Source organism: Ictalurus furcatus, chromosome 4 (assembly GCF_023375685.1).
Source record: "Ictalurus furcatus strain D&B chromosome 4, Billie_1.0, whole genome shotgun sequence".
NCBI classification, from domain to species: domain Eukaryota; kingdom Metazoa; phylum Chordata; class Actinopteri; order Siluriformes; family Ictaluridae; genus Ictalurus; species Ictalurus furcatus.
In genome coordinates, this window is record NC_071258.1 from 15,452,905 (window position 1) to 15,476,622 (window position 23,718).

The window sequence follows — 23,718 nt, forward strand, 5'->3', positions numbered from 1 at the left end:
TGAAGTGTCTCCTCTATTTCCAACGTAATGTAAATGGCAAATGTAAATGGCGTACTTATATAGCACTTTTATCCAAAGCGCTTTACACTGTGTCTCACTCACCCATTCACACACACACTCACACACCAATGGTAGCAGAGCTGCCATCCAAGGCATTAACTTGCCATCGGGAGCAACTTGGGGTTCAGTGTCTTGCCCAAGGACACTTCGGCATGCAGGCCGGGAATCGAACGCCAACCCTACGATTAGTGGTCAACCCACTCTACCAGCTGAGCCACAGCCGCCCCGATGTGCTCTTGGATGTCAGGAGACAATTTACTATCAATGTCATTGATTAGTTGTAGCTGAGCTGCTCTCCATGGAGACTTCTGGGAGAATCCACTCCCTCTTTTTTTGAGGCTTTACATTCATAAATACATTTTCCCAACCTTCCCCTTCCATGCAACACTTTTTTTTTGGCTCTTGTTTATGTTTGTTGCTTTTGCTTTGGGTATTGCCCTCAGTCTTGATTTTTAGTTTTAGTTTTTTTGCTTCTGTCATCATTATTATAATCGTTATTATTATCCTAAACCTTTTTCCATCATCATCTTCTCCTCCTCTTTCTCCTCCAACTTATTCTCTACCTCTTTCTTCTTTTTTTCCTTTACCAATGTTTTTGTTTTCTTCTTCTTTTTCTTTACCACCTCGTTCAATTTTGTCTTTTCTTTTTCTTCCCTGAGTCTCTTGTCCTTTCAATCCGGCCTGTTATGTCAAGTAGTATCACTATTGAAGAACCAGGAAGGGTATGCTTGGGGAAGAGCATTTCAATGAATGTGCATATAGAAATTGGAGTCATATAGCTCAACACTGTGAAGTCTATATATTTTGTATCACACTGGATTTTATCTTCTTTACATGTACTCTGCGACAAAGAAAATCAATACCGCCAGAGTGAAATGCTCAGATTTAGACACCTGTTCCCTCTCTACATTGACATGTAGCCAGGCAGCAGAATGCCCGATGTATATTTGGCACCCACTTTACCTCCAGGCATGTGTAACTGTCTGTCACCAGGGCAAGGCTTCAAATGAAAGCTGGACCCACAGAAATAGACAGCAGCTTGGAGAGGATAATTATAAACAATCACCATAAAGAGAGCCTAAAATAACACTGGGGTAAAATATTCCAAATGCCAATAATCTTCCGCCTGCCACTGGATAAACAACACATCAGGGTTGTAACGGTGCAGTGGTCTTAGCTTAGGCTTTTTGGCTACTGGAATCCTTTTTTAGGCATTTCTCTGAAATGTGACTTGAATTAGTGTCCTTACTCACCATGCACTCTGTATGACCTAAAAAAAATCATCTTAACAAAGGCAAATGTGTTTTCTGGCAGCCAATGTATCAATCCATGCTCCACATCAGGGGTGCCCATTTCCTTTCTGGGAGCTCTACCAATTTGCTGCGTTTGTTACCAACACATCAGGGTCTCATTATCAGATGCTACCGAAGTTCTTGATTAGCTGGATCATGTGTTTTAGATTAGGTCTGGAAGTATACTCTTCAGGGTGGTAGAGCTCCAGGAATCGGTTTGTGCTGCCATGCTCTACACCATAACAGTTCACCCCCTGGAGTTTGCACTACTGCAGGGTTTAGTTCTGAGCCAGAGTCAACACATCTATACCTAATATTCACAGTCTCCTCTGTGTTTTAATGGGCTATTTTATACCCTGTTCTATACCCTAACTTCACTAATAGACTAAATTAATTTTCCTTCCAAGTTCTCTGCCACTGGCACACTTCATCTCTTTGTTGACTGGATGATTAAAAGGTATTTGCAGGAAAGGCAAGATGAAATGAAAGTTCCTTTCACAAGACATACTATTTCAGCATGAATACGTATTTGGTTGTGCAGGACTTTGGCTTTCCCCTCACAATTTGATCTTGTTGATTGGAATAGTGTTTTTATTCTCCCCTTGACAGTGACATAGCCAAATGTCAGAGCTCTTTTATGAATGGGGAAAAAAAAGAGTTGCTGCACTGTAGTGGAAGATATGGACAAAACATATCTTTTAAGTGATCAGTTCAGCATTAGTCTGCTGCTCAGAAAGTGTCTGGAGAATGACAATGCCACAGAGTCACTGTTCCTTGTTAAATATCCATCTTTTCACCATTGTCTAGCAGAAAGCCCACTGTTATGTTCTCCCGTGTGCAGTAGAGCTGATGGACCTTTGTGAAATATGGTGCCTTCATGGAAGAACAGAGATAGTAATCCAACTACAGGCCCATGAACCTCATTACTCACATAGCACGAAAAAAAAAGACCTTTAGTGTTGTTGAATATGGTGTGCACAGAGTATTTAACACTATTATTAAAAATAACCAAAATTTTCTATTTTCTAATAACAGTCAAAACACTAAGTGTGAAATCACCATAAGTGTTGTGAAAAAGGAGAATCAATATGATGCTGAATAACTTTTTCCTTTAAAGTCTTGAGTTGAGAAACACATCCAGTGATTTCTATTAAACTATTAAAGATCTATTAGAGATCTACTATTAAGATTCTATTAAAGATCATGACTGCTATTTGGAAGATTCATTAAGATGAGTGCTTCAGTTTTGACCCTACAGTAGTAGGCCATCAGGTGTGGCTTCATCACATATACAAGTTCTTGGATGTCTTGTTTGAAGACACCAAATCTAGGTATTAATCTAAAATGGCTTGTGTTACCATATTGTTTTTCCAGTGATAGAATAGTTTAGGAGCATTAAGCTCAGTGTTCCATATGACAAATTGAAAGACCAAGGCTGCACTCTCAGAGAGAGAGAAAAAAAGCTTCCTCAAGGGTTCATTGAATAGTTAAGGGTTCTTTGCTTCGTAACAGTCAAGATCACAAATAGGATGTAATAAACTTTGTGGTTTAAAATACAGCACAAGTTAAATCTAGAACCCTGAAGAGTTTTCTAGGTTTGTTCCTGGGAAACACCCATAAACATTCCGTGTAATACCCTATTAGGCCCTAGAAAAAGGGCTTGCATTGTCAGAGATATTTCTTCATAGAACCGCTTTCGGAAATGAACAACTATTAACTATGGAAGAAACTCAAATGACTTTTACTTCCCTGTAGCAAAAATGACTTCCCTGTAACAGAGATGATTTTTTTTTTTTTAATTTACTTTTGTTTTTAACTGTAAAATAAATTCCATAGAGCCCCTCCAAACATAATCCAGCTATTCAGTGGCAGTGGTGGATTGGTGGTTAAGGCTCTGGGTTACTGATCGGAAGGTCGGGGTTCAAGCCCTAGCACTGCCATGCTGCCACTGTTGGGCCCTTGAGCAAGGTACTTAACCCTCTCAGCTCCAGGGGTGCTGTATCATGGCTGACTCCAGCTTCCTGACATGCTGGGATATATGAAGAAAAAGATTTCACTGTACTGTAATATATATACGTGACCAATGAAGACTCATTATTTAAATGCGTTTAATAATAATATTTTGCCCATTTAGGCTATTGGAGCCTTTCTATTCCTGAACTTTCCATCTTTCAAGCTGACAAGTTTTGGATTAAACTCGACAATTCGAGTGACCAGTCAGATCGGCCAAACAAACAAACAAACAAACAAAACAACAACAACAACAAAAACACAGACAGACTGGTTATAGTTCAGAGACCCATGTGAAGCATTGCTACTTTACTTATATTGCATACTATTTGCTAAATATAGCCCATGGTTTTTCGACAGTTTGGTGAATGTGCGTCTATGATTTTTTTAAAATAGTGAGTGTTTCAGTGTTTTGGAACTTACTAGAAATCAACTAACTAAATACATTGATTAAAGCGCACCTATTATGGTTTTGAAACGTGCCTAATTTTTTTTAGAGGTCTCACACAATAGATTTACATGCATCCAGGGTCAAAAAACACTTTAATGTGCTCATAATTTAAATTGCAGCATTACCTTTACCCCCCTAGTGTCACAAACAACTCGTTAAATGATCCGTTCTAAAGGATTCATTTTAAACTCCTCCTTTCAGATAACATACTCTGCTCTGATTGGTCAGATGTCCCAGTCTGTTGTGATTGGTCTATGCTGTTAGCATGTTTCAAAAAGGAAATGCACACTATTATAAAGAGCCAATGAAGACCAGAGGCGGGGTTTTTTGTTACAAACCTACGTAGGTTAATACAGGAAGTAAGTCTGGAATTACTAACGACTCGTTTCAGCTGTTCAGAATCGCTTCCTTCTTTTAGGGGTCAATAACTCCGTTTGTTGTGCGCTTTGATTTTTGAAACTTTGCAGACTTTTTACATTCCCAAACAGTTCTATATCACACTACAAGATAATATTTGAAAAAGCATAATAGGTGCACGTTAATGTTTTAATGGCCTAAACAACATTGTCTGGTTTTGTTCTACATTTATATCTCTATGTATTTTACAGCATTTAGCATACGCCCAGATCTAGGTCTATATCACTGCATGATTCCGAGCGAGCTATTTCAAATAACGTGCAGCGCGTGCGTTCATAAGCGAGTCTGTCCCTTTAAACAAAACTTGACGATCCCATGGTAGAGCGCGCGCGCAGGCGGCACCGTGTCGCTTCAGCTGCACTCACACAGCCGCAACACGAGCACATCGGAAAAGTGCATCTCTAGCCTACAGCATCGCCAAATCCATCCGATCACTACAATCACAACAGTGCCGCGTTTCGCCGAGAGGACACACATAACCGGCGACGTCGTGGACCGAAATCGCAGACCTGGCTCTTTAAAAGCTCTTCGTATGATCCGGATTGCTGTGCCCCATTCACTGGGCTTTCCTGTAGGTGATCGGGAAATATTCGGTACGTTTTCTTCAAACTTCAGCCGACAAAGACTGCACACAAGCCAGAGCGCGGTTGGGCGCGGGGAAGCATGGAATAGACAGAAGTGAACGGTTAAGAAAACCCCTGCTTCCTTGTCTAGTTTAAAGACGCAGTAATCAGCAGCTCGGTCGGGTCAGAAATCTTCAAGCAAGACTCGTGTGGACGGATAAGGACCGCAAGATGTCCATTCCGGTAAGAAAATAAATCAATAACCAACTGTCCTGTTTTCTGAATCTGAACGCAGACTACACGGGTTCAGTGTAAACGCATCACCTGTACACAAGTACACGTAAATTCATGCGTTCTAGGTGGTGAAGTTGTAGCTACTCGGTGTGACTGTGACACAAGGATTCGGAGTTTGTTTCCGTGTGAATCAGACGCACCTGTGCAAACTGTTCAACACACAGCAGTGTGTACAGGAGAAGAGGAACACACCCTGCACTGTGCACACTGATACCAGCTGATACCATCTCCCAGAAACAATTACAAACCACACTGACAACAGCAGAGGACAAAGAAGGGGGAAAACAAAACAAAACACTAATGTGGTGTCCGGCTTTACAAAAAAAAAAAAAAAAAAACACCTCCCCCCCCCAAAAAAAAAACAAAAACAAAAAAACAAAACAAACAAACAAAAACAAAACAAAACAAAAAACAAAACAATGCATACTTGTCAGTTAAATGAAGCAGGCAGAATGCCTAATGTACTTTCTCTGTAGGCTAGGGTTAGGGCAAGATGGCTTTAGTGCATGAGCTGTGTAGTGACGTTTGAGTGACAGGTTAATTAACAGGGGGATGGAGGATGGGGGAGTTCAATTTTACCAAACTAGCTTTTGAATCAAACTTTGCTTTAGTCATTTTAATAATGACATGTGAAAGTGGTTCTGTCAAGGCCACTGAGAAGCTAGTGCTGAGTTTATGATACAGAGCTGCAGAGAACTACCTGGTTAAATCAAGCACAGGTTTATATGCCTCTGACTGTGATGGAAGATGAAACCCTGTCATTGGAAATATGCTGCTTGTAGCTTATGTAGGAATCTGCAATACTGTACATTCCAATAGCTGTAACTGTGTGTCCTTTAAGTGGACCGGATACTGCGAGCGGATACCCTCCGAGCTGGACATGAGGGCCGAATGACAGAAATAGCGCGGCACGAAGACGGTGCGTAAGGCGCATGCGCAACAGGCATAAACACCGCGCGCCGCGTACTGTTTCTCGAGCCCATATTAGAGCCACGTTTGCACGTGAGCGTGATCACAGCCTCTGTGTGTGCAGATACAACTCTGCACTTTCTTCTTCTTCTTCTTCTTCTTCTTCTTCTTCTTCCAATTACATTTATTTTACGGTCGCAGTGAGGACTTCATAAAATTGAAATTGTTGCCAAATATTTACGCAGATTTCTTGAGTCCGTGCCTGTTTAGCTGCGAGGCGGAAATGACGGTGGGTAACCTTGACGACAGACGTCAGCAGCAGGTGAAAAGTAAACACGGTTGTCCGGTACGATGTCCGGACTATGTCACGGAAACCCTTCATATTTCCATCACACTACAAGTGATGTAACATTTCATAGGCCTGAGTAGGAAATGACACCCATATCCAAAGTGTGTTATGGACAGAGCAGCATATCAGTGGACACTAATCCATTACAGTGCATTGTGGGATTTCCTGAGCAAACTGCATATGCTACAAGACCCTATAAATGTACAGCGGACAATATTTTGCGCTTACCTGCACCATCATACACTAAGGAAGGGGGCTGGGGGGTGCAAGTAGCAGAAAGCAGGCAGAACCAACATGGCTACCAATGATGGTGGTAGAGAATATGTGGGGGGCATCTCTTCTGTTTCTCTCTCAAAACTGTAACTGTTAGAGATGCATTAAAAATGAAAAACACAGCAAACATGAATTATTTGGGAGGCTAGGTTTGGGAACAATGAGTGCGAGGCAGGAATACACCAGGATGCATCGTACCTAGGGACACTTGAGCATAACAAATGCCCCTGTCAGCATTTTCTGGGACATTTCCAGACAGTCATAGTAATAATCGCATATAATATTGTAATTGACAGGGGCTTGTATGGTGGACGTGCGCCATAATCGAAGTCTGATAATAAACAAATGAAACATGTTGTTGATCTGGTGAAGCGTTCTGTAAGGAGGTGCTTATGGAAGGTTTTATGGAAGGAGACTCCAGTGTCCACACTGTAACAGACCGAGCTAATGCCTTCAGGGCACTTCACTTTGAGGTTTCTTGGTAACATGACAAGTGGCCTTTTTTTTGTCTTATTAACTGCTAGAGAGGAAACATGAGAGGCTGGTGAGGTAATGATTGTTTATAACTGCTATAACACAAGTGATAACAGGAACGTGTTTCTTGGAAGTTCCACAACATTAAATGTAGCTATAAATGGATAAAAAAAAGTATGATGTGTCATTCTTTATGAAATAAAGACTATAATCGTTGATAAGAGGAATACCATGCGTCTTTTTCAGTATATTAGTGTATATTTTTATGTACTATTTATGCATATTTATGTTTTCTTTTTTTGTTACTAAAGAAAGAGCCATTGCAGCCATTTGAAGACCAAGACCATAGTAAAACCATTTGATTTCCAGTGAACAGACATGTAGACCTCAAAATGTTCATTAATTAATGACCAGAAAAGACAGGTGTAGAAACATAAAATCTGTCCATACAAGAAGAGAGGAGAATAGTATGCAGTTGGGGAATAACATATTTGAGAAGTCAAATCCTGTATGTACATGCAGCACTCAGGGAGTCTAATACCAAGACTATGGTCGCTCACACACTTTGTAACAAGTTATATAATGAGGACAGTGAGCATGTTGTGTACAATGGTTCAACTGTATCCTCTGCTCGAATCATTTCAGTGCTGGTGTCTTCTCAGTAATGAGAAAATTGTGTAGCCTATAAAATGCTTTTAGATTATGAACATCGCTACTTTTTATACATTTAACAGCTAAAACAATGAGCTAGTGTGTCAGCCTGGTCTTTACCAGTTGACTATCTGTGTAACTGAAAGGCTTTTCCCTGTAGTGAGACATTACTGTTCAGTAGTTCTTGCTCAGTACATTCTCGAAAATAGCACTAACTGCATGTGCAGGAATTCTCCTTTAATGCATGGCTGCATACGTACATGTTCTGACGCGAATCTTGGTCTTACATAAATTCATCATCTCGGGCTCTGAAACACTCATCAGTATGCATATTGATGGAAGAGAGCCTTTATCTCTGAGCATGAGTCCTTTGAGCTTAGCTTTGAAACCCCCCCAGGTCCATACATTTAAGCGTATCAAAGTGCTGATCTAGAATCAGTCGCCATCAGCGCTTGTTCCATCATATGGATGGTAAAATCTAATCAGACCTCTGTGCCAGATATTTTCTGGCTCTCTACTCAACTCCTGCAGTTCAGTTTGGAAAGTTCATGTCTCTTTCTGCCAGTGGAATTGTGTAGCAGGAGGCTAAGTGGGGCCTCTGCAGGGAACACAGCAGCCAGGCACACACACATATACACACACACATGTACACACACACACACACACACACACACACAGTTCTGAAACCTGACATTTGGTGCATGTCATAGATGATGCTCCACATACATATTAATAATCGGCCAAGGTAAGCCTTTGCATTTCAATCATCCCAAAACCACTGGGCCCATTCGTGCAGGGTTGCCCTGGCAACTGGAAGTCAATAGCCAGTCTTCATCCATGTGTCTCATATTGGTTTTGGGAAGATGCAGATTATGATGTAGCACATTTATAATACATTGTAAAGTGTAGGATTCTAGCACATCCTATTGATAAGACTAAAGGATGCAGTGCATGCTTAAGCTTGCACAAGACGTTGCAACACACACATTCCTCTAGAGATGTTTTTCCCTTCTCTCTCTCTCTCTCTCTCTCTCTCTCTCTCTCTCACACACACACACACACAGTCACACATCAGTGCTCTCAGCTTAGAGGTCTGCTGCACATATGGTAGACACATCTTTATTCACGTTTAATGATTGAGGAGCTCTCTGCCTTTCCCAAGCCTACACACACACATACACACACACACAGGAAAAGTCTTTATCCAGCGGTCAGCTGGCACATTCATTTGTCTATGGATGACAACTCAGCAGATATCATTTACGCTCTGAACTGCTGCAGGTATAGACATTAGCAATCTCAATGTGGATATAAATATTAATATCTCCACAGGGCTCTATGTTTTCCTTGTATAGTGTAAGCATTTTATAAAACGAAGGAAGTTTAATACTGTCGAGTATTATACTTTAGATACATTGTGATGTATCATATATACCAGAGACGCGCACACATACAGAACAGCTGAACATTCTTGCAGGCATCCCAAGAGAAATCCTTTCCCTTTTCCAAGTGTGTGTGTGTGTTGAAAAAGAGCTTAGTGTGATTATTTGCATGCAGTGCATACATCAATGAAAGCGCGAGACAGACACGATTGAGCAAAAGAAGCTGTCGTGTTCATTGACGTGTCTGGGTGTGTACATGATGTGATGCTGTGGGAGAGCGTCTATATGAACATGTGGTATTAAACTCACATTCGTGTGCTTGTCTTACCTGTTAGTATGTTTAAGCGGGGGGGGGGGGGGGGGGGCTGAGAGAGTTAAAGGAAATCTCTCTCTGATATAACATGGGAAAAGGATGCGGGTATGGAATTACTCTGTGTACGTGTGTGAGAGGCTGTAGGCTGGTACCAGGACATATTTTGTAGTCTGGTCACACAATTTCACTTTCTCGCTCTATAATACACACACTCTCTCTCTCTCTTTTTGCTTTCGTATGTACTGTTCTGGACCGTTTTTGAGTATGCTTGTGTTCACACTGAGAAATCCACACAATTGTAGTATATTAAAAAGACTATATGATAGACTAGAGTCGAGTGCAAACATTTGCATCCCCCCAGGACAAAATAAAGGAAATGAAGTCCAATCCAAAGAACGCGCGTTATAGGCTGATTGGCATTTCCAAATGGTCCGTAGTGTGTGAATGGGTGTGTGATTGTGCCCTGCGATGGGTTGGCACTCTGTCCAGGGCGTCCCCCACCTTGTGCCCCTGGGAAAGGCCCCAGGCTCCCCAAGACCCTGCATAGGATAAGGAAATGGGTTGAAGATGTTTGGTAAGGAATGAATAGTGAATATATATATATATATATATATTATGTAGTGTATATGTTGTGTTTGCAATTGTTTGATATCCATGAGAGTAGAGTATTTTTGAGAATTTTTTGAACAAAAGATCAAAAGGTTACAATAAAGACTTTGTCACCTCACCTGAGCTCCTTGTGGGGTGCTTGTTGTTTCCTCCAGGTTCTCCGGTTTCCTCCCACCTCCCAGAAACGTGGCTACTGTAAATTGCGTATTGTGTGATTGTTCAAATGGTTGTGCTTGGTGCTCTACAATGGACTGGAATCATGATGTAAATTCCTGGTTTGTTTGGGACTTTACCCAGGATAAAGGACTTACTGACAGTAAATAAACAAATTAAATCCCCTTTCTGAACCAGATATATAAACATTCTCTAATAATGTGCCCACCATTTGCCCTTATTCAACCTCTTGTGTATTATCTTGTGAATTCTTTGAACACATCCCAAACGCATTCTTTCTGGCATACCATGATAACGCTGCCTGACGAATCTTTGTCCACTTGTCTTCATATATGTATTATAAATCAGCCAGATGTCATAAACTGCATTCTTTGGAGTCCAAGACCGTAACAGCAAAACCTCGTTTCAAAAATAATTTTTGTCTGACAAATTGTAGCCATGGAGGATGTGTGGATATTTGTTGAACAAAAACTGTTGCAGCGTAGAAGAGAAGGGATTTTGTAGAAGGCAACAAACAGAACTATCACGGCTACAAACTGCGGTGAAAACGAGTTTGTCTGCTGTGGATTAAAATGAGAAGTACATGCAGAATAGAAAATGCTGTTTTAAGTTATTCAGGTATCAAACACAATCTGTCGCTATTTATTTAAAAGTGGTGTTGTTTAACATCACTCTCTTACAAAATGGCTTGTATTCGAATGTAACGAACTGCTCATGAGCCAATTAGGCAGTTTAAGTATTGTATTAAGGTTGTAGTACCTGATTTGGGACATCTGCTATCTCTTTTCCTGCCTTCTTTTTTCCCACTTTACCACATTGCTTCACCCAGTGCCAGTAGGAGGGTTTTCTCTTGCTCATTTTCTCAGGGAGGTTCAGTTTCCTGGTGTGTGGAGGTGCATGCATGTGTTGCGGAGGTGCTGTGCCGTGTGTATTTGTCGCGGTGGTGGGAACAGCTCACTGTGAAATCCAAGCGCAACCCTGCAGATTTCAAAGCCTGGTGTCATTTTTCTCAGTGTAGCGTCAGACACAGACGTTGTTACAGTCCCAATAGTGTGCAGTGGGAACATGGCACAGGCAGGTCTGACCCCTGTGCGTTGAGAATTACATTGCGTGATTTGATCAAGAGTATCAGGGACTGTGAGAGTGTATTAAGCAAAGCTGGCTTGTTTTGTAGCAGGGACTCAGCCCCAGCTGTGACAGCATGTGGGGGGGGGGGGGGGGGGTCGGGGGGTGCATGATTCTGCTGAGTTGCTAATGAAAGACAGAGGTAGCTGGCTGATTCCATTGTTAGGCTGTGAACTCAGCATAACCCATTCTTTTCCACTGCACTGTAAATCTCTCTTGCTCTGCTGTAAAGCTTGTGAGGACCTACATGTGTGTGTTTATATGGCTGCATCCGAGACTTTAGTGTGTGTTAACAGATATTTGCATGCATTGTTTGCAGATTTTGTTTACTGCTCGGGGGAAGAGAAGTAGAGTAGAATTGTGTGTGCATGTGTGTGTGTGCGTGTGTGTGTGCTTGTGTGTGTGTGTGTGTGTGTGTGTGTGAGATATGGTTGATTGTCTGTTGTTCTGCTGGAGTTTTTTGTACATCCTCCTTTGCTGCAGCTGGCGATGTGAAAGAGAGACAGAGACATGCTATGTGTGCCAAATCGTCCCGTCGCTGCCGCTGTAAATCTGGGGACTGATGTGCATGGTAGGAGTGTTAACAGCTGCCCATCGATCATGCCTGGCCTGTCTCCGAGTGGGCTACATGTGTTGGGTATGGGGTGGAGGACTCACCGGGCCTCACTTATCCAGTCAATAAAGTAGAGAGAGTGAGAGAGAGAGTAAGAAAGAGAGAGAGAGAGAGAGACAGAGACAGTGTGTCTGCAGATTGATCCTCCTTTAAAATGCAAGCTGATGAGTGAGTAAGCAACAGTGGCATGTGTTGCAAGGGGAGAGAGAGGAAGCGAGAGTGAGAGGAAAGGCAATACATAAGATGCGTCTGACAGAAATATAAAGCGAGAACAGAGTAAAAGAGCAAGATAGGGTGAGAACAAAGCAGAGTATGCCGGAGAACTGAGAGAGCAGTGATGCTGTGAGTTATAAGAAGAAATAAAACTGGAGAAACGGTGATATGGAAGATGAATACAAAGCTGGAGGCAGTGCACCTGCAATATCACCAACTTTGAATGGACATGTAAATTTGAGTCCAGCAATGAAGCTGCAGTATTGAAAGTGAAATATTCCACATGCTGTAAATTGGACATGAATGAACAGTATAGAACCTGTTCCAAAAATAATGCAGTGTGAAAGCCTGAGCACCACCAGAAAGAAATATAGAACATAGTAGTTACTAATATAGTTATAGTTACTAATGCGATGGAGGGATGGATTCATATGATCATATCAATGTGAATATACAAGCAATATATAGAGAGTGCGATCCAAATGCACAGTGCACAGTGCATTATAATAACGGGCATTTATTTATTTATGTTATTTATGTGGTATCAAAGGATGGGCAAAATATACTTCAATGTATTTTGATACAACAATTCAAATAAATTCATTTTGTACAGAACATATGAAGTCAGAAGTCAGCAGTGTTACACCAATCATTATTGTACAGAGAGTTTCCGAAGGGTTACTGTAAGATAAATGCTAACCTGCGCTTATGTGTTTGTGAGCGCTTAACATAGCTACCAGATTATAGCAGCTCTCTAGCAAGCTAAAACTATAATGACTAAGCTCATTGCTGTGATCATGTGAAAACTTTTAAACACATCCTGTATGAACAGTGATGGTTTTTGCAACATGCAGAACACAATTAAGTTTGGCAGGATGTTGCTACTTCCCTGATATATTAAAGCGCACCGTTTATGGTTTTGAAGCGTGCCTAATTTTGTTTTAGAAGTCTCATACAAGAAGGGGCGCACGGTGGCTTAGTGGTTAGCACGTTCGCCTCACAGTGCCAGGGTCGGGGTTTGATTCCCACGGCTCTGTGTGTGCGGAGTTTGCATGTTCTCCCCGTGCTGTGGGGGTTTCCTCCCTCAGTCCAAAGACATGCATATCTTGGTAGGCTGATTGGCGTGTCTGTAGTGTATGAATGAATGTGTGTGTGATTGTGTGCCCTTCGATGGACTGGCACCCTTTCCAGGGTGTACCCTGCCTTGTGCCCGATGCTACCTGGGATAGGCTCCAGGCTCCCCTGCAACCCTGAAAAGGAGTAAGTGGTTGAAGATGGATGGATGGAAGTCTCATACAATAGATTTACATGCATCCAAGATCAAAAAACTTGCTTGTATTTTTCTCATTTGTAAGTCACTTTGGATAAAAGCGTCTGCTAAGTGAATAAATGTAAATGTAATTGTAAAAAACACTTTAATTTGCTCAAAATTTAACTTACAGCATTACCTTTTCCCCCCCAGTGTCACAAATGACTCGTTAAATGATCCGTTCTAAAGGATTCATTCTAAACTCCTCCTTTCAGAGAGCATACTCTGCTCTGATTGGTCAGATGTCCCAGTCTGTTGCAATTGGTCCACCGCTGTTAGCGAGCAGCCGATGAAGACCAGAGGTGGGGTTTTTTGTTACAAACCTACGTAGGTGAGTACAGGAAGTAAGTCTGGAATTACTAACGTCTCGTTTCAGCTGTTCAGAATCGCTTCCTTCTTTTGGGAGTCAATAACTCTGTTTGTCCTGCGCTTAGATTTTGAAACTTTGCAGACTTTTTTACATTCACAAACAGCTCTATAACACACTACATGAAAGGTAATATTTGAAAAACCATAACAGGTGCACGTTAAGGCTTTTTTTCTTTTCTTTTCTTTTCACGAGCTGCTGCCTTTAATAAGTCATTGGTACTAGCAGAGTATTCGGTATTTTGAAGATACAAAAAATACAGAACAGAAAAGCATATGGAAGCATATAACGCACTATTATTTGATATACATTTAACAGAAATATGAGGAGGAAGAGATTGAGGAGAGGACGGGAAATGAAGATTGACATGACAGGTGTAGGAGAGTTGAGTTAACATGACAGTAGCTGTCATGATGAAGACAGGAACATGGAGCTGAGTCTGCAGCTTATCCCTTATTCCTTCTATTCATCTCCTTTTATAAATCACACTCAGTCACTAGGCCCAGTGAAGCTCTTTCAGTGTTTTAAATGCACCGTCTAATCGAACAGAATAATTGTCACACCCCACACACCTTATGATCCTTCCCTTTTGAATGAAACACATAGTGTAACACAAGACTTAGTTTGTAAATGATTGCAGTATTGACTTTGGACTGATATTTCAGAAGGTTGCAAAGTGTAGCGAATTGCAGTTTACATCATTTTTACTGTGTGCTGTAAACATTTAACCTCGGATGTTGCTGACGCGATGAATCAGAGCAGTCACAATGTAGATCTAAGCCAGTGTTTAACTGTTTAAAAGATTTCTTCTTAATGATGAGTGATGAGAAAACTCTCACTTATGAGACTTCAGAGGAAAAAAAGAAAAGAAACAGAAACACAAGCAGTTGATTTCATAGCAATTAACACTAGTAATAGCATCCATAGTAAATGAATCATTGACTATTGATGCCTTCAAAGCTATTTGAAGTTATTGCTCCTAGTTTGCATGTCACTCATGCCCTGTAGCTCCAGAAACAAATGAATATTTGTGAAATGAAGTCAATTAATGATTAGTTGCGTTGAAATTCTCTGCAAGGCATTGAAATAACCTGCCTGTGCTTTAATGAGCCAGAGAGTGTCTGTGTCTTTATTACGTTATTGAGTGTGAGACTTGAGCTCCAATCATTTCTGCACAGCAGGTGTCTGTGTGTGTGTGTGTGTGTGTTTAAACAAAATAAAAGCATGAGGATGTGTTTATGGGAGTAGGTATTGTATGTATGTGTGTATATATGAATGTCTGAATGTGAATGAGACAGGTAAAGGGTGTGTATGCATGTGTGCGTGAATGTCAGTGTTAGTGTGTATGTGTATGTGTATTAGGGATGTCACGATACCAAAAATGTAGTAGTCGGTACGGATACCACCAAAAGTACACGATACTCGATACCAAAGTCGATACCACAGTGTGGTATAAAAATAAAATAAAAAAATAACATTACAATCTCTCCTGGAGGATTTCCTCCTCTGGCTGATACTGGCAAAAAGAGAGAGAGAGTGGGGCGGGGGGGGGGCATATTTTAGTTATCAAACACACACAGACACACGCACACACACACACACACACACACACCCCTTATATTCTGAAAGCAAGCATTAGTTTAAATTCGCTGACATGGTGGCAGGCCAAAAAGATTTATTAAAAGCATTAACATTTGAATAATTATTAGTGACATTAGGCTACATTTTGCTGACAGGACACGGGCTGAATGGCGATGCATGGTGGCCCATTAGGAGGTAGTTTATAACATTGCAATGTGTTACCGTCGTTAACAAATAACTGTCTATCGCAAACATTACATGGAGCAAAACGTTAGCTGGTTTCACGGCCACAATGCCAGTTGCCTCAAACAAATATAATATAGGACCTTCTTTCAGGTGCTTCGCCAAATTCGAGGTGTTTCCTCGCTTTGTTTCAAATGAACGATAGCATCAGTTGCTCACCGGCTTCAGAGAATCAATTATACGTTTGTTGTCATCTGCCTCGAATGCGAAGTATTTCCATATTTAACTCCTACCACCTTTCCTCTCAACGAGTTGGGGCGGAGCTAAAATTGTCGCCGTCTTCTGTAGTTTTTCCCATGTGCTTGTAGGCGTTCCTCTTCTTCTTTACCACTTGTCGACCGACTAAAACACTTACGCGTATTTGCTGCCCCATCAGTTCCGGAAGAATTGCAACCACGGTACCTACGCTCCTGCAGAAAAACAAGTACCGTCACATTTTAATAATGTTGGTACCGACTTGGTACCGAACTATCGGTTTTCGTGACATCCCTAATGTGTATGTGTATGAGTGTATATGAGTGTGTATGAGTGTATGAGTATGTGAGTGAGTGTGTGTGTCTGTGTGTGTGAGTGTGAGTGTGTAAACAAAATAAAGCATGAGGATGTGTTTATAGAAGTAGGTATTGTATAGGTGTATATGAATGTGCATGAGACATGGTAAAGGTGAATGGTAAATGGTTGTGTATGTTTGTGTGTGTGTGTGTGTCTGTGTGTGTGTGCGTGCGCATAATCTTTGCTGTGGCAGCGTGACGCAGCTGTACTGTGTGTTTGCTACTGTTTGGAGACCTACTAATCCGTGTGAAGGTTAACGGCTCCTCCCTGAATTACACAGGCTGAATTAAAGCAACACTCTGCATAATGCATGCACCAGCCAATTCAATTTCATAATTGATGGATTACTACAGATAAAAGGAACATTCCCGAGCTTTCTTTCATACCTGTTGTAGTAAAGCTGATGGTTCTGCTGAAGGCCGTAGGGTGTGAGCTGAGATGGGTTAGTATGGTTGCCGCTTTATCACAATCGACTCGTTTCCAATAAACTACGGCAGCCATGCATAATGAATGTAATTTATTTGAGCCAACCTGGGAATAGATGAGCAGGGCTTCCCATGCCCTCTTTGATACAGCGTTGACCTCCATCGCCACCTGAACACCCACACGCAAACAACGCAGCATTATGCTGCTGGAAATGTCTCATTCAAAGCTTGTCAATGTTTTCTCTTGCTTGTTGACCTTTTCTGTGATGCGAGCTAGGTGGAGGTGTGTTTAGGATTTATAAGCAGAGAGTGGCGAGTGTGTGTGTTTGTGTGCGTGTGTGTGTGTTGATTGTAAATGGTAGAAGGTAATGAGTGAGAGAATGAGCTCGAACAAACCAACCAAATTGGGCAAGCAGTGCACCAGGAATCCATTTCATACAGCCGCTGCAGGGTGACCTTTCACTGAGGTGTTGTCCTTCTCATCAGCGCTGAAGGATTAACGTTACCCCGATGTTTTTAAGAAATGTCGGCTTTCCCGTTTCCCTGCATGTGAGTCGACCTTTCTCTGCCTGGTGGCCTTTCCAGAGCCGACCGCAGGATTAAGCCACGGGATAATGGAAGGATTCTGCACCTTATTACCACTACTGCTGTGGCAACAGCAAGTCATTTATGGCCAACAAAAGCAGCTCTTTTTGATAGAAAATTGATTCAGGAAGATGGACTTTTCGATTCCTCAGATGAGATTGTGGTTCTTTCTGAGCCTCATTCAATGGTAGCAGCAGGAGCAGTACAGTTTCACTGCAAAACCCAAACAAACAAAAAACATCTTAACAAGTGAAAGCATCTTGAATATAGAGGAACGTGTCTAACATTTCCCATGATAAGATTGTTCTACAACGGAAATAAGATTTAGGTCTATTTCAAGACATTTTTTAAATTCATTTAGAACCTAATTTCGTCTTATTACGAGCATTAATGTTTTACAAAATGAAATTTTCTTCCACTGGAAAAAAAAATCAAGCTCATAATCAAGTAATTAGTAAAAATTTTGAAAATGTAGAAATTACGACAATATTCTCTTTTCTCCCATTGGGGAGATTAAAGATAGCTTTATTCACATATGTGTTAACTGACCATTTCATTAGGAACTGCTGTACACTGGACAGTTGCCTGGTCTTTCCTCAGATTCAGATTTCTTCCTGACAGGAGTGGAACCCAGGGTGCTCTTCTGTTGTTGTAATACACCCCCCCTCAATTTTTGGTGTGTTGTGTGTTCTGAGATGCTTTTCTGCTCACGAAAAAAGTTACTGTAGTCTTCCTGTCTGCTTGAACTAGTCTGGACATTCTCTTCTGACCTCTCATCAACACGGTGTTTCCGTCCTCAGACTAAGCCCATCTAGCACCAACAACCAACATCCATGCCACAGTTAAAGTCACTGAGATAACATGTTCGATGTGAACATCTGAAGCTCTTGACCTGTATCTGCATGAGTTGATGATCTGCTGTAGTTAAAGCACACCTATTATGGTTTTGAAGCATGCCTAATTTTGTTTTAAAGGTCTCATACAATAGATTTACATGCATCCATGCATCCATGTGTCAAAAACACTTCAATGTGCTCATAATTTAAATTGCAGCATTACTTTTTGCCCCCCCGGTGTCACAAATGACTCGTTAAATGATCCGTTCTAAAGGATTCATTCTAAACTCCTCCTTTCAGAGAGCATACTCTGCTCTGATTGGTCAGATGTCCCAGTCTGTTGTGATTGGTCTACCGCTGTCAGCGTATTTCAAAAAGGAAACACCCATTATCATAACGAGTTTCAGCTCCATCTGTTCACGAGCAGCCGATGAAGACCAGAGGCGGGGCTTTTTGTTACAAACCTACATAGGTTAGTACAGGAAGTAAGTCTGGAATTACTAACGACTCGTTTCAGCTGTTCAGAATCGCTTCCTTCTTTTAGGAGTCAATAACTCTGTTTGTCGTGCGCTTTGATTTTAAATGGCAAGAATTAATATAACAATGCCAATTTTCTGGCCCATACTTTAGACTATGACATAATTGTTCTCAAACTCTTAACATGCCTCTGGCTCCCTTGTAATAAATGTATTCACATATTAGCGCACACAACCGTATCCTGAGTGTTTGGTAAGTGCTGACTCTCGTCTTTTCCCTTCTATTTGACACAGCATGTGTGTATCTCATTAGGCAGTGTCAGTGAGAGAGCGTCTACTCTGCCAAGCCTGATCTGCTCACGCCTCAGCTACCGACACTCAGCAGCGAGGCCAGCACAGCCTCTGAGCTGTTTCCATAGCTGACTGCAGCAAACGCATAAAAAAAAACATTAATCCTCTTCAACTGCTTTTTTTATACTTGGGGCTGTATTTCATTCTAGTCAGCAGCGTATAGAGGTTTTTATGATCTGCCATAACGTACCCGTAAAGGGAGGAAACGACAGATTACTGTAAATTCGGGACCTGTGAAGAATGCCACGGATTTGGAAAGGATGCCCTTTAAAAGCGCAGACGTCAGGGTAGAGAAGGCACAAAGTAAAGCATGGATTTTATGCATCTCACAGCATGTGGGGAAATCCGTTTCGTGTTTCAGCCATTGCAGCAGTATTCAGGCAGCTTTTAGAGGTTTTCTTTTTTGGTCTTTATCAGGGAAGAGTTTTGTGGTGACTAATGATTGAAATGGCCTCCAATTTGAGTTTTGAAGATTAGTCATGAATCAGAACAAATTGCCTCAAACACTGCATGTGAGTGGACGACCAGATGGATTCCCAGAGATCAGCTACCAGATACTTGTTATAAGCATGTCTATGTCACAAAGTATTTAGGAGATCACAGACGGTATACGTTTGCGCTGTTAAGTGATGGGTGTCAGGGTTTAAGATGTGTTTCTCCAGTATGGTTAGCAGTACAGATGGCTGGTAGCATCTGTACTCCACCAAAACACTGAAATTATAGGCTTCAGGTGAAAGCACTACTGTTTTTTTTGTTTTTTTTTAAACTGAGTCTGTAATTTAGGGAGCATGAGTAGGCCTTATTGTTCACTTCTATAGTGTCATGGATGAATAGCTGTGCATGTGAGAAACAAAGAGGGTCAATATAGACACTTGTAAATCATCCCTTAAGAGAGTTTCCCTTTGATTCTTCTACCCCCCTGAGAATTTATGTTTGCTGGTTGTATAGTTGAGCTCCATCAATGAGGCACTCAAGTACCATAAATCTTATCTGTTCTCAGGCTTTAGGATATGCGTTTTACCTTGAAATAGAAGTTCTGACTTGGGAACAGATACACCGCATTTTCTTATTGGTCACTTGTGGTGGTGCAAGTGGCCACTTTGAAGGTGGACCCAGAACTCAGGATGACAGCCCCTGAGAGTCAGTGACTTCCTAAAGGATTATGACTGGTTTACATCACTCTTTAGGCTGAAAGGTTTTGAATAAACCAGTAGAACCCAACAGGAAGTTGTAGGTCAAATGTAAGAGCATGAAATAGGTCAAACAACATGTTGTGTCATGTCATTGTGACAAAGAAAGTATTCCTATTGAGGTGCTTTGTATGTCATATGTATGTTACAGAAGGTGTGGATTTGAGAGGCAAATGCCAGTTTGATCTGTTTAAGCAGAGTAAAATGGTGAGCTATCAGTCTTGGCCCATATCCTTTGCCCTGCTTGCCTAGTGTGTAATCTGTTTGGCTCCCATCTCTGTAGCAGGCAAAGAGAATTGGTTTTGAACCAAGAGGGCAAGCAATTTACTCCTCATTCACAGACCATTCTCCACCTTATGAGGAAAAAAAAGAAGATAGCAGAGTGGGGGTTGGAAAAGGGTGGGGGTTGGAAAAGGACGGGGGGGGGGGTTGTCTAAGTGGGAAAGGAGGGAATAAGAAAAAGAGAGGGACTATAGTAGATGGTAGGTAAATGTTACTTACCAAAACTATTGGAACAGCAAGGCCAATTCAGACATTTGGGTTTGTGATATGAGAAAAGATTTTAGGATTTCATCATTTATTTTCTGGTATTTACCATATGTAGATGGGTTAAACAAAATAAAACATAGAACCTTTTGCATCAGATTACCCGATTTTTAGGTGAGCAAAAGTAAACAACACTTAATATTTGGTCGCATATCCCTTGCTTGCAATAACTGCATCAAGGCTGCAACTCACTGACATCACCAAACTGTTGGTTTCTTCTGTTGTGATGCTTTTCCAGGCTTTTACTGTAGCCTTTTCCATTTATTATTTGTTTCGGGGGGTTTCTCCCTTCAGTCTCTTCAGAAAATTATGCTCAGGCGGGTTAAGGTCTGGTGATTGACTTGGCCAGTCTAAAAAACCCAAACCCCCCCCCCCCCCCCCCCCCCGCTTCCTGTTGTGGTGGCAGTGTGTTTCGGATCATTGTCTTGCAGCGTACTAAATTTCCTCCCAATTAATTTGAATGCACTCTTCTGTAAATTGGCAGACAAAACTTCTGAATTCATTCTGCTGCTACCATCACAAGTTACATCATCAGTAAAGATTAGTGAAACTGTCCCAGAAGCAGCCATGCAAGCCCAAGCCATGACACTACCATGTTCCCCCATGTTTCATATCTTCGTTCTGCACACTTTGGCCTTTCCATCACTTTGGTAGAGGTTCATTTTGGTTCCAGAACTTTTGTGGCTCATCTCTGTATTTATTTGCGAATTCCAATCTGGCTTTCTGATTCTTACTGCTGATGACTGGTTTTCATCTTGTATACCATAAAATGCAAACCATTCATCAGCAGTAAGAATCAGACGGCCAGATTGGAATTTGCATCTTGTTGTATGGCTTCTGTATTTCTGCTCTAAGTCTTCTTTGAATGGTGGATTGTGATACCTTTACCTCTGCCCTGTGGAGGTTGTTTTTGATGTCACTGATTGTTGTTTTGGGTGTTCTCTTCACAGCTCTCACAATGTTTCTGTCATCAGCTGTTTTAGTTTTCCTTGGCTGGCCAATTCGGTGTCTGTTGCGCAGTACACCAGTGGTTCTTTCTTTTTCAGGACATTCCAAATTGTTGTATTGGCTGAGTCTAATGTTTGCGCAATGCCTCTGATTCATTTTCTCTCTTTCCTCAGCTTCAAAATGGCTTGCTTTTCTCTCATAGACAGCGCTCTGATCTTCATGTTGGTTTATCCTTTTTAACAACAAATACAGTCTTCACCGGAGTGAAGACTGTATGAAACTGAAGGCTAAAACCAAGAGCATAAGTTCAGAGCTATTTATTGTTTAAACAATCAATCTAACACCTGGGTAACAAGAAACACCTGCCACATGGTCCAATATTTTTGGTCGACTACAAATAGGGTAGTCTGATACAAAATGTGCTTCGTTCTATGTCAGTTAACACATCCACATATAAAACCTGGAAATAAAAGCTAAAATTCTAAACTCTCTTCTCATCTTTTGATCTTAAACCCTAATATCTTCAGTAAACTCAAATGTCTATAGCAAAAACAAATGAATTGGTCTGGTCGTTCCAGTAGTTTCGAAGGGTACTGTATATAGTGTGAGTCAAGAATGAAATGTATGCGATAAAAATATGGAGGATGTGTGTGTGAGAGAAGACTGCAACGCTCCTGATACGCTCAGCAGCAACACATTTAGTGTCCAAGGCTCTGAAGTGTCTGCAAGACACATCAATGTGTTTTCCAACATTCCATTCTGTAACATAAATTCACATCACGACAAAGGATAAACAAGCTCACTGTCCATTTATCGCTTCCAAATTTTCTGCTCTCTGTTCATAAAAACAAAGAGTCTTTTGCCGAACATTCCTGCAGCGTTACCACTATGTTGTCTGCATATTTAAGCAATAGTGAGAGGTTGGAAAGCTGGACCTCAGTGCTGGAATGCAACCTTACTTTCCGTCTCCGTCTCCTTTCCTCTCCCCAAATTTGAGCCCAGAATTTCAGTCTCTCAGCAGAGACTTGAATTTCCCACCAGCCTGGGCAAAACCGGTCATTTCAACAGCCAGTCTGGTGCAAATTGGGCCAGTTTCATAGAGCCATACTGGGGAAGTGTTTATGCCAAACAGCGAGTCTGCACTTAGCAGCAGCCTTTAAGACAGGCTTTTTTGGGCTGCAGCCACTCAGATCAGCCTTGGTCTTGGGAGAGGTCAAAACACACACACATACACACACCTACCGACCCACCCACCCACACACAAATACACACACACACACACACAAACATACAGGATGTCTCAGTGCAGCAGCTGCTGAAATGTTGCCTTGATCAGTGGAGGTATTTATATACTTGCTATGTAGTAGACCTTCTTCTGCTGCTTCTATGCTGCCTATGGTTGCACTAATATTGTATCATTTATTTAATAAAACTCTACAACATTTTAACGTGGCTTGTTCTTCATGTATCACTGTAAAAATGTTAAATTGAGTCTACTGCTGACACAACTAGCAGGCGTTGTACCAGGTATTTGTTACATTTTTTACATTTGTAGTCTGTAACCTTGGGTTTTGCTGTGAATTTCAACACACATGGTGGTTTGTAACATCACAGGTGCAAGAAATCCATTTGCAAGTTTGAGATCGTTAATGACGCAGATAATCTGAATCCTTGTTCCCACACACTCACAGTAAAGGAGCTGGCCTCCTGCAGAGTAAAACCTTGGCTCAGTCCTACAGACTCTCCCTAAGAGGGATGTAGAAAATGGGCGGAAATGAGATGGAGGGATATCATTCTCCTTCTGGCTCAAAGGCAAACAACCCCTTCTCTTCCTCTTCTACCATACATTTGCCCACTGGAATGGCACTCCGTTTGTTAATTACACCTTTAATTACTTTCGAGTTGTCTGAAAAGTTTGTATTTATTTGCTTTCACTGGTAATTAAATGCTCATTGTCTAGGATTGGACAGTGTCCCAATATCCCATTTCTCATCTGTCTTCTTGTCCTTGTGCTTGTCCAGTCCTCTCTCATATGTATGTCAAGCAGGCCCTCCCATCGCCTGATTAAAACCTCTTGAACTGCATTTGCCCACTGATCAGTGTGTGCTCAAATGGCTGTCTGATGGCAGATTGATGA

At 41.4% G+C, this 23,718-nt stretch overlaps 1 protein-coding gene across 1 annotated transcript in view; it reads left to right on the forward strand.

Annotated features, from left to right (window-relative positions):
* The first annotated feature begins 4,615 nt into the window (after positions 1-4,615).
* bcar1 (BCAR1 scaffold protein, Cas family member) overlaps positions 4,616-23,718 on the forward strand; it is an 85,799-nt gene continuing 66,696 nt past the window's right edge. Inside the window, exon 1 of the mRNA XM_053623177.1 lies at positions 4,616-5,036. Coding sequence (XP_053479152.1) covers positions 5,025-5,036 — 12 coding nt within the window. The 5' untranslated portion in view covers positions 4,616-5,024. The remainder of the gene's footprint in view (positions 5,037-23,718) is intronic.